Source organism: Egretta garzetta, unplaced genomic scaffold (genome assembly GCF_000687185.1).
Source record: "Egretta garzetta isolate BGI_Z169 unplaced genomic scaffold, ASM68718v1 scaffold111, whole genome shotgun sequence".
NCBI classification, from domain to species: domain Eukaryota; kingdom Metazoa; phylum Chordata; class Aves; order Pelecaniformes; family Ardeidae; genus Egretta; species Egretta garzetta.
This window is the reverse complement of record NW_009258672.1, coordinates 250,676-262,843: the sequence shown is the minus strand read 5'-3', so window position 1 is coordinate 262,843 and position 12,168 is coordinate 250,676. Positions and strand designations below refer to the sequence as shown.

The 12,168-nt window shown below is 40.9% G+C and overlaps 1 protein-coding gene across 1 annotated transcript in view; it reads left to right on the top strand.

The window, feature by feature from the left end:
* The window catches only part of CNKSR2 (connector enhancer of kinase suppressor of Ras 2), a 182,366-nt gene that overhangs the window by 133,303 nt on the left and 36,895 nt on the right, over positions 1 to 12,168 (top strand). The window contains exons 18-20 of the mRNA XM_009648809.1: positions 683 to 750; positions 6,817 to 6,917; positions 8,122 to 8,659. Coding sequence (XP_009647104.1) covers positions 683 to 750; positions 6,817 to 6,917; positions 8,122 to 8,659 — 707 coding nt within the window. The remainder of the gene's footprint in view (positions 1 to 682; positions 751 to 6,816; positions 6,918 to 8,121; positions 8,660 to 12,168) is intronic.

Below are 12,168 nucleotides of genomic sequence, written 5' to 3'. Positions count from 1 at the left end.
AGCAATAGTTTGTTGGGATTTTTTTCATTCACGCAGTTTATTTTTGCAAGTCTAAGTTGAGGTTAAAGCTTTAGATGTGAATTGCATTGAGGCAACTGTCTTTTCTCCCCCTGCTTCTCTGACACGAACACAAAAGTGTATTCTGATATGCTTCCTTCTCTTTGTACTTGGCACTGTAGGTAAGCTCTAAAACACATAATGGTATAATTAAACCTCACTGTCGGTTTGGGAGTGAACCTGTTCTTTTTATTGCTGGTTTCTGCTCTGTTCCTCTGCTAAGTTGCCAATTCAGGCCTTAAAATATTGCTTAAATCTCTGAAAAGTGGTGTTTATTCTTAAGGAATCAGAACAGCAGGAGTATTGGTGTGATGGCATATCTGTGAGCAGCAGACTTAATAGCTATTTGATTATCTCCAAATCCTTTATTTTACAGATGTTTGACATCATACGTGGTTTTCCATTTGAAATAAAATCTTTGCTGTGAAAACAATTTGTTCAACAGCAAAATCATAGATCTTTGGAGACTCCCTGAGTAAGAGTATCAAAGAAAACAGCTGTCTAATATGAAAAATAACATTGTCCTGAATCTCTTTCAGATGCTTCTAGCTTTGTTTTTTGTAGAAATGCACCCAAAAATTAAGAGGCTGGATCAGTATCACTGCTTTTTTTAATATTATTTCAGATGGCTAAACAGAATTAACATGCTTGCTGCTGGCTATGCAGAAAGAGAGAGGATCAAACAAGAGCAAGGTAATGTGTTATTTTTGTTTTTTCTGTCAGCTCCTATCACAAGTTCATCTCTTCTTTTTTCCCTGCTGTGTATCAGGCTTCATTCTCATCATCTGAAAGCAATTCACATATGAGTATCACTGTTGTTGCTTTAGCGAATTCCTTCTCTCTCAGGGGTTTTGATTAGTTCCTTCAGATTCTGGTCCACAGACACTGGATTATTTCTGAGAAGGCCACAGAAGGTAGCTAGAAGCAGCAAACGTACAGCCAGTAAGCTCCAGTAAGTATGTGGTACCAAGGAGTCTGTGTCCCCTATCAGAAGAAACCTAAAAATCTGCAAACTAAAAAAATCTCATAAACATTGCATTTGGTGTTTGAATTCACAGGGGGTAGGAATAAAATAAACTGGTCTCAGGAACAAAACCATTATTCTAAAGCCTGTTGACATAATTGGATTTCCCCTAAAGACTTTAAAATTAAGGCCACTTCATTTTTTTTTATTTCTACTGGATTTGCTACATTGAGGTGTGTGCTAAAGCCCTGTTGGCATTTCATTTGGAGTTGCAGGTTTACAGCATTTTACATCTGTTTATTTTTAATGTCTAATATTTCTTTGGTTCAAAAAAGCAGCATATATAGAATGATGAGTCACTTTTCTTTAGTTTCTTGCAGTAGAAATCCTGTTTACAGACAGGAAAATGAAAGGGTGAGTCCTCAGTTGTGTTGGGGAGGTTGTTTCCTAGAACTGCCGGTGACACGGATCCACAGAAGTGTGCCTATCCAACTAGCTGGTTTGGCAAGCAGCTGGCTTTTGAATCCCTGCTCTTTTTTACAGATGTATGTGGCAGCAGGCACCAGAAAGTTGCAGTGGTCACAATGAACCAGAGTTTATCCAGATGCCTGTTTGCCTGCTGCCCACTTAGTCAAGACCTCACTTTTAAATTCTGTGGCTCTGCTGCCTTCATCAGTAAGGTTCTGTCTTATGCTCCCAAAAGCTCATAGCTCACAGCTGCAGCAGCAACATGTTTAGTCTTTTCTTTACAAAGACTATATTTCTAACAGTTTTTCAGGAAGAATGGTGTTCAAAAGGCTATCACTAAGCTTCAGAATTTGCCACATGATGTCCTCCTTGCCCCCTACTGTCATGGTTCTGTACCAACATATGTGACAGCAGCTTTAGCCCTGACCTTCTGGCCTGATACTGTGAGGAGAAAGATGCTCATGGTCTGTCTCTCTGCAATGTGTTGCTGTGGGGCTGTTTTCCTGGGAGACACCGTGCAAAAAACTCCTTTCCCTGCTGAGCAGCAACCAGGTAGAAACATCAAGAGAGCAGGGTATTCTGTAGTGGTAGAAGATTAAAAGACAGCGTCAGGAAATTGTCTGCCTTGATTCATACCCTGATTGCCTCACCACAGAGCATCCTAGAGGGATCAGCCTGGGGTTGAAGAGCAGTGGTTTACAGCATACTGCTGTAATTCGATGGTAGCAGCGTGCATGGGAAGGTTTTGGGGTGTTGTCATTCTCACACGTAACTAGGTTGTACCTGCTGTTGCTTCATTTCTAATCACGTCTTCCAGTAAGTGCAGCTGCTTATCCTGGGAGTGTTGCCTACACCCTGGTTTAGTCTGGTATGGTCCTTGGCACATCATGTTGTTCGTAACACCAGGCCCTCCACATTCACACAGCCCAGGATAGCAGCACCATGCTCACTGTTCCTCCAGTCATGTTCTCAGTGCCTCACCAGACTTCAAAATCAGTTTGGGAATCTGTACTCCTCAGGCAGCACTACGATAACCATTTTGGAGGGACCTGCATACCATCTGTCACTGCTTGAAGAGGCTGTGAACAAACTCTGAATCTTGGAGTCTTCTAGGAAATCCTCTGTGTTAGCATTCAAAGCCAAATTCAAACTTTTATTGACAGCAGGTTGGCACTAGAATTACAATAACATATGGGACAGTAAGGGAAAAGGTGTATGAACAGTTATGCTAACACTGTCCAAGTGCACAATTACAGACATGATACACCTTTCAAAACCCAGATGGATATGGAGAAATATTTTTGCTACCAAGCAATCACTGAGTAATAAAATAGCAGATGATCCAGCTCCTGGACATGAGATCATGTGCATTCAGGCCTCATCTTACCTATTATTGAAATGTGTCCCTATTGAAGATAATCGGTGCGACCCCACTTGCTATGGAAAATATATCCCAGGCACTGACAGAGCTCTTTATTACCGCCCTAACATCATTCACTCAAATTGATTTATCGTATACAGGTAGGTAAAACTATATCGTCTTTGTGTTGCTTAGTTGTGTTGAGTGTGGGAATCAGTATCACATTCCCCCCTTGCTGCCGTACATTGTTTTTATGCCTCTGGTGATTATCCTTGGCTCCCAGCACAAGGGCTATTAAACAGCTCAGTAGTGTCCCTAATTAGCAGAGGCATCAAGTTAACAAAGTAAAACCTCTCTATCACTTCAAGCATTTTTGCAGTTACAAAAACTGTGAAGCCGGAGTTTTCTATATTCAGTGACTGTACCAATTGTCATCTACATATTTGATTTTACAAAAGGTCTTTTATTCCTGTTCAGTTCAGCCCTTTGCCGCAAAGCTTTATAATACCTCTGAAACAATTCAACAGTAGTTGTCAAACCTGTTTCAATTAAGAGCTGAATGGTTCTGAATCTGAAGTGCATAAAGATATTTCAAGTGCTTCAGAGATGCACGAATCACCGAATTGTGGGTGTAGTGCTGAATGAAATGTCACATTCTGTACAGAACAGCTTTATAAAAATACCATCACCTTTCTGTATTAAATATAATGAGCATTAGCAATATGGCAAGGGACTTCCTTGGATGGAGAAGTTATATACTTTCCAGTCATATAAAATCAGAGGAAAAAATACTTGCTTATATAAATAGAAAATATTTAATCGGTAAATGACAGGTGAGTGCTAGTTTATATATAATATATGCAGTCTGTTGCTCATTCAGAAAGCTTTCAAGATATGTCCAATGCATTAAGCTTGTCTATCACTGAATTGGACAAAACCTGCAGAGAGACATATGGCAACTGTTTGATAGCATTATACCCATTTTAGATAGACTCTAGTGAGTCAGTTGCCAAAAGCAGAAAATTTTTAAAAATTGGTGGGAGACTATTTTCATACATTTCATCTGGAAATTGACCCCTGTGACTGCAGAATTTTTCTAGACAAGCCGTAGGTTGCCAACAGAATTCCCAGTCTGAGGTAAGGTGTGCAAAAGCGCGATCATACAAGTGGTTTATTGTATGTGGATTTGACAGCAAGAACATCTCTGTATTTTTAGCCAAAATTGGAACCTGCATTGGAGCTGCTAAATTTTGCTTTCAGAAAAAAACAGTTGAGCTCCAAGTCTGCAGAAATCTCACTGAGTGATGCAGTTCTGACAGGCCTCTCACCACCCGTCGTGCCATTAGGCTTTGCTGTAATAGGAACAAACATGCTTATGTGCCAATATTTTCAGGTGTTTTGAGCTGCCGGAAACAAGTTTTCTTAAAACTGGGAGTGAGTTAAAAAAGACTTTTCCCTGATTTAGGCTTTCATTCACCAAAAATACATTATTTGCAGATTTCTAGAGACAATTTTTTTGGTTTTCTTATTTCATAGTCATCAAAACTTTATTTGTGCTATTTATTATACCATTTGAAGATAATCTCTCATCTGTAAGCTTGCAGGAAGCAAATCAAGAGACCCAGAGTTAAAACAGAGTTGCTACTGCTTGGAAAAAATAAATAGATAAATAAGGCTTCCCCCACCATTCCTACAATCTAAAAATATACAGCATTTTAGGAACAGCTGTTTCAAGATGGTGTCATTTTAAGATAAGTGTTTGGTTTAAATCTTGAGTGAGATTAGGTACTATTGATTATTAATCATACAATACCATAATCATCATGGTAAAAAAAAATCGTTAAAACCAAAATTACATGTTGTGCCGACTTGGATTTTTGGTTTAGATTGTTTATGAAGCAACAATCAATCTTTTCCTCCTCATCTGTTGAAGAGTAGTAAGTCATGCAGTTCATTGAACACTTAGTCAGTGAAGTGAAAACTGCCTGTGATTAGCCTGTGAATAGTCTGAGATAAAGTGTCCTGTTGTACAACGATGTACCCAAATACTAGAAGGTAATACAGTCAGAAACAAAGTGACAACAGAAATGTTTGCGTAAGTCTTAAAAGGTGTAGAAATGTTTAAAAGTTACTCATCTTGACCTGAGTCGGTAGTTAAGTAGTTTTCTTTTGTAAGAAATATTAAGGTTCAGTGTCCATTTAGTTAGATGCTGTTCTGCTTCAAAGGTATGCGCAATAGAATAAATATAAATTCCCATGTGGTACATTTCTTCCATGTGTTTTCCCCTTCGACCAAGCTACCAAACATATGAAATGTTCTTGGCCAAGACTTGATTTCCTGACAAAATGAAACCTCATATCCCATCAAATTTAGCCCACAAGCTCAGTATCCTTTTTATTTTCTCATCCATCTTTTGGAACTCTGTGCTTAAATATCAATTGTCATATTTTTCCTTACCATATCAGCTTTATGTTCTTGCATAGATAACAGGGCAGCAGCTGTTTCATGAAGCAGATATATGATATAAAGTTTTTCTGTCTTATTTAAATGAAGCTGTTTGTCATTAGAAATGAAATTGAAAAGCTTGGGTAACTGGTAGTATACAACTGAGAAAATGAGTAGAGAAATAACTACTACTTGTTTGATTTGCCAGTTGGTGTGAATTATATTTGTTAATCATAGAATCATAGAATGTTTTGGGTTGGAAGGGACCCCTAGAGGTCATCTAGTCCAACCCCCCCGCAGGAGCAGGGACACCGCTAACTAGATCAGGCTGCTCAGAGCCCCGTCCAACCTGGCCTTGAATGTTTCCAGGGATGGGGCCTCCATTACCTCCCTGGGCAACCTGTTGCAGTGTTTTACCACCCTCATTGTAAAGAATTTCTTCCTTATATCTAGTCTAAACCTACCCTGGTTTAGTTTAAAACCATTACCCCTTGTCCTGTCACAGCTGGCCCTACTAAAAAGATTTTCCCCATCTTTCCTATAGGCCCCCTTTAGGTACTGGAAGGCCGTAACCAGGTCTCCCCGCAGCCTTCTCTTCTCCAGGCTGAACAAGCCCAGCAGAATCCCCTCCCTCGACCTGCTGGCCACGCTTCTCCCGATGCAGCCCAGAGTACGGTTGGCCTTCTGGGCTGCCAGCGCACATTGCCGGCTCATGTCCAGCTTTTCATCCACCAGCACCCCCAAGTCCCTCTCGGCAGGGCTGCTCTCGATCCTTTCTTCCCCCAGCCTGTATTGATACCAGGGGTTACCCCGACCCAGGTGCAGGACCTTGCACTTGGCCTTGTTGAACCTCATGAGGTTCACACAGGCCCACCTCTCCAGCCTGTCCAGGTCTCTCTGGATGACATCCTGTCCTTCTGGTGTGTCAACCACACCACTCAGTTTGGTGTCATCTGCAAACTTGCTGAGGGTGCACTCGATCTCTCTGTCTAAGTCATTGATGAAAACGTTAAACAGCACCGGTCCCAGTACGGACCCCTGAGGGACACCACTTGTTAATGTTATTTGCAGTCAACAAGACTTCTGGAAGTTACATTTTTCATCTGTTCTATTCAAAAAAATACTTTCAGTATTTTCAAGTCAATATATGCCCAATCATAATTACTTTGAAGGCTGTATAAATATTTGAAAATCTGATACTTGTATTAGGAGTATTCTGTACACATGTTGTATTTATAAGGTGTGTACAAGAGTGAAATTTGTGGCTCTTTTGCAGGTTGCTGTTTAATATCTCAGGCAATGGGGCATTAGACTTAGCATACCCCACAATGTTTTGAATTTTCCCTCTTTAGATTAAAGCAATTCCAAGTTACAGCAGCTAACATTTGCAGAGTCAGCATTGATTGGTCTTTAACTCTCATTACTACTAAGGATGAAGTTTCCAGTTGCTTTTGTGAAAATGAGTCTATGAGTATCAAAATGTGTTGGTAGTTTTTCATCTGATCTGTATGTAACTTGTAGATTACTGGAGTGAGAGTGATAAAGAGGAAGCCGACACTCCATCGACACCCAAACAAGACAGCCCACCACCCCCGTACGACACATACCCACGGCCTCCTTCGGTAAGTCCCCTGCAACTGTTGACAGGAATGACTACATAAAGTGTCGCTTTTGCTTGCTCTCCTGCTTAAAAGCATGTGCCTACGCACATTAGGGCACTCTCCAGTATACTTTTTGAGTCAGTACTTGACTTAAGGCATTTGTTAGGTAACACGTGCCATTAACTTCAACAGCCACCATTGGTATTTCCACTGGTGCATGGAGAACAAGGATTTATAATCCCAATTGCTGTACAAAATGGATTGTTACAGAATTCCTTCTTCCTGTTCTTCGTTCATGATGGACTCATCCATGCAACCTCTCACCGCCCCCTTACCGTCTTCTCTGACAAAATGTCATTAACCTCAGTAACAACACAGACTCTTCTCTAAGGCACAGCAGTTGTGCTGTGAAGCTTTACAGTAACAAATTACACTTGAATTTCACAGAAATTCCAAAATAAGCATGTTCTCTTTTGTATTCCAAACAGTGATACCAGTTGTTCTGTTGTTGTGAAAAAGTAGGTTTCTCTATAAATTAGAACAAAAGGGGATTTGGTTTTTATTTTCTTCTTGAAGCAGCTGTTAGTATAAAACCAGAGTATGGACTTCTAACTTACTCTGCACTGGCAATTTTGATTTTCATGACCATATTCTCAGAAAATGTTAACTAATATATCTTCCTTGAATATAGTTTTTAAAATGCAAAAATTTGGATTGAAAAATTCAGAAAGTCTGGGAAAAGAGGCTGTTCATGATGTTTAATTTGAATGCAATACTTTATCTTCCAAAATCATAGGTCTTTGAACTGCACTAAAGCACTGCAAAGATTATGCCAAAGATTTTTTTAGCAAGATAGGTTGACAACAGGCATTTGGATGGCATTTTTAAGATTTTTAATGGACTAGGCACATCTCTTCTATGTCTTCCATAGTGCCATATTCTGCAAAGTTTTCTGCAAATAATTGTGTTGGCTTATTTTATAGACTTAAGGGACATAGTAAGGATACTTATTATTATGACTGAGTATCAGTATTTGGCCCACGGGTATGATACGTGTAGATGTGTGCATGCCTTAAAGTTAGGAGCAGGGCAGGTTAATGAGGTAAGTTTGTGCCTTTGTTACTAAACTGGGTGCCGTCAGTGACAATGAAAAGTACATGATTACTACTAGCAGTAGGTCTGAGTCTACATTGACCTGAGGATTGCTCCATTGCTGATTTTGTAGATGAGCTGTGCAAGCCCTTACGTGGAGCCAAAACACAGCCGACTCTCATCCACGGAGACCTCCCAGTCGCAGTCATCGCACGAGGAGTTTCGCCCGGAAGCGGCGGGGAGCGCCACCGACTCGCCAGTGCGCAAGACGGCGAGCCAGCGGCGCTCCTGGCAGGACCTCATAGAGACGCCGCTGACGAGCTCAGGACTCCACTACCTGCAAACGCTGCCGCTGGAGGACTCTGTGTTCTCTGAGGCAGCTGTGGTCTCCCCCGAGCACCGGCGGCAGTCAACCTTGCCCACCCAGAAGTGCCACCTGCAAGACCACTACGGCCCCTTCCCCCTTGTGGAGGGTGAGCGGATGCAAGTGCTGAATGGGAATGGGGGAAAGCCCCGAAGTTTCACTCTGCCTCGGGATAGCGGCTTCAACCACTGCTGCCAGAGCCTTTCAGTCGGTGCCGCCGATCACCACGAAGAAGCGCAGCAGAAGGAGGTGGAGGAGGAGGAGGAAGAGGAAGGCAAAGCAGCAGAAGAAAACCAGGAAGATAAAAGTAAGTATGGGATATTTCTGTGGCTTTTCGAGAGTCCTGTTTGTGTAACATAGAGGTGTTTTTCCCTTTTCCTATCAAAAAACCCCAACAGTCTTCCAACATCCCCCATATTTTACCAATTCCCCCTTGTTGCACACCTCTTTGATCTGCCTTATCAGAGCGCTGCATGACCTCATGATCACCAGACACTTCCCTGTAGGCCGGTCACCAATCACCTCCTGCTAGTAATTCTTAGTTATAAATGGGTTTTGCTTCCATGCTTTCTTCACACTTCCCCTTGCACAGCGTCCTCCCCCTCTGACACATGTATGTCTCAGGACATACTCAGTAAAATTTCAAGCCAACCCCATCTGGGTTGTAAAAAACACTCAGTAAATCCTGGAGTGCAGGGTCAGGCTATGATTGTCTAGTATCCAGATGGGCAGGTCACAAGACAGCCCAGAAGCTTTAAGAAGTTGAAAAAGAGAGTGTATTTTCTCTAGTTCCTCACCTTGTGAATTATAGAGAGAGAAGTTCAAAAAACCTTTCAAACAAACAAAAAAATTAATAGAGAACAACTATGTGACCAGCGAGGCTTAAAAAAAATTCATAACGCTGAGAAACTGTCTCTTACATGGCACATTAACTCCATAAATATTAGTGCAACTTGTCAAAAATAGTCCAAATAAACAGGGATTGGAGAAGGTCCCTGCTCCTCCTGAACACGTAAACACATTTCTGTGTCTGTTTCATGCTCTGTCCTTCACTGTCATTTATGGAGCTTCTTGGCATGTGTTGCTAGCAAAGCTGAGTTCACACCCAAGCTGTAGGGTCAGTCAATGAAGCCTGCATCCATGAATTGGGGGGTTATGCTGCGATTCAGTTGTCTGTAGTGTCAAGGAAGGCAGGATGACCCCTGAAGCTCTCAAAGGGTCTGTGCTATATGGTTCCTTCAAATTCATTTTTTTCACTGCAGTAAAGGAGTACAAAAATGGTAAAGAAATAGGAAAGGATAATGAAAGCTTTGGATAAGTAACTACCTACCTAAGTTAATTCATTAAGGTTAGCACCTCTGTTGAGCATTAAAATTCAGGTGGATGTTGGAAAGATACTTGATACTTGAAAGATCAACAGTTTTCCATTGCCCTTACGCTTTGGATGTTGGAAAGATACTTGATACTTGAAAGATCGTTTTCCATTGCCCTTACGCTTCAGTCAATAAGTTCTAATCATCTCAAATTCTTGCATTTGAGAAAACAGTGATTTCTTTTGCAGAGATGCCATTAAATGTTAAAAAAGGCATGATTTCAGTTGCATTCATGCATGACGCCTTCCAAAAAACCCATACATTTATTAGGGTAATATTAGACTCTTACTGACTGTGAAATGAAGCTGTCTAATTAACAGGGTTAAACTTCATCAACTGTGAAGAATGTTTTGTCCTATTTTTAGCTTTGAATTTTGGTTTTCAAATGGGTTTTTACTGATAGCAATAAAAAAATATTTTAAAAAAATTCCTCAGTCAACGGAAAGGGTCAAGGAGACATCCCATTGGAGTTCCTGTGCTGTTTGGGCATTACTCAGAGATGCTATTGCCGGGCCTAAGTTGTTAGGCGTTTTAAATCTCAATTTTAAGGCTTTTGGTTTCCTGGTTGTAACATTTTATAGCATGCAATACTAATAAAGGGCTAGTGCTTGATTTAACAGGTCAGAACTTGGGCTCTTCTCCATCTTTCTATACCAATTTCCAAAAAGGGAGAAAAATGTTTAATTTTTGAAGTGGTCTCCCTATATACACATACTTTTATTTTAGTTTGGGTGAGGAGGTTTTCTTGGTTGAAGCTTTAACAGGAGATTGTTTTTGAGACATCAACGACCAGCTAGACAAGTAAAGTGCTCAGGGTGAGTTATTGACCATGAAATTAGAAAACCAGAAAGAAAATGCTGTTTAGTCTGTTGAAGAGTTGAATTGCTTGTTGCTATGGCTGCAATGTTCTGTTTGCAATGCTGTCATTTTCCAGCGCCCTTACTAGTAAAAGGCAGGAGGGATTTCATGCCAGTGGTGTTCTGAAGTGCAAAATCCCAGTTTCTGGGCTGAGAGATTTGCTTATAACTGCTAAGTCCTCTAACAGGATGGGTGCCCTTGTGCGTGCTACATCATTGCCCCCTCACCTTCATTGCTCTGGGAAAAATGAAACATAGCAACTGGCTGGAGAAAGGGAATCCTCTCCCTTTTAGAAATGTTTTAACCTCACTTTGAACCTTCCCTGACGTGGCATCAGATGAACCTTTTAAATGTATTTATTTGCCTTACACATTTGTGATCCTGACACAGTTCTGAGCTCTTGGATAATTTATGTGGTTTTGTGTGTACATGTGTTTTTTAAAGCTTAATCATTCCTATTGCTTTTCCGCGGGACAAGGAATGCGTCTCCTTTGCAGTTGTTGCTGTACAAGTCAAATGTCATTGCCAAAAGTTTGTTTTCTCAGCTTTTTGTTTTTACGTTCCCACTTTTAAAACCTCCTGAGTTTAAATCAGATAGTTAAATGCAGTCCTGTTTCTTCCAGCTTCTCTTGTAGAATTGTTTTCAAATAACCACACCACAAATTAGGAGCTTCATGCTTTTTTCAGATGCTGTCCTCAGCTGCTACAATTTAACATAGTTCTGTTGACTTTCTGCTAAAGCTACACTGATTTGCAACAACTAAGAATCTGTTCTCTGATAATCACTACTTTATGCCTTAAATAGATACTGCAAGATTTTACTGACACTGCATAGTTCTGTGTATCAGCTCTGCTCTAGTGCCTAGGTATATCGTGGTAAACTGAAAATCTGGGTTGTCCTTTCCTATGTTCATTAGGATCTACCTTTGTTGTGTGTTCAGTTGCTTCTTTTTGTCTTGTTATATCACATTAACATTGCCCTGCTAATCTTTAATAGATTGTTTTATTTCCCTAATTAAAGTGACTTTTGTGTAAATCATTTAGATGTTCCATATTGACACCATCCTGTAATGGTCTCTTGCTTTGTAATTGAAGAGGATTCTCTTGTGGGATATTTGTGTTTGTCCATGTGTTTGCTCCTGAGGCTATGAAAATGCAAACAACATTCAGACCTGTGGCACCAAGCATCCCTCTCGCTGTGTTGTTCAGAGGTAGCCTGCGCACGGAGAGCAGGTCAATGACTATGGCGCAGTGCATTGCGTTTCCGTGGTTCACTTGTGAAGGACAAGTTGGGCCTTTTCAGGTTTTCCTTCCGCTAGTGGGAGGCAATAGAAGGACACAGCTGTGCAGCATAGCAATGCCACCCCCTTCCCCGCCGGCCCCACCGCTGTCTGTGCTCGCTGTGCTTCAACAGATTTCACCACTTAATGCCAAAGAGAACACTTCTAGGATCTTCTTGGGAGACTATTTCTAGGTTTTGTCCCAGGAAAGCTTGCTTAATTTTTTGCTTTATTTTTTGAAAGTATTTCTGATGGTGGTTCCTTCATTTTCAAAGACTTCTTTGATTTGTGGTAAAGTAGCAGGA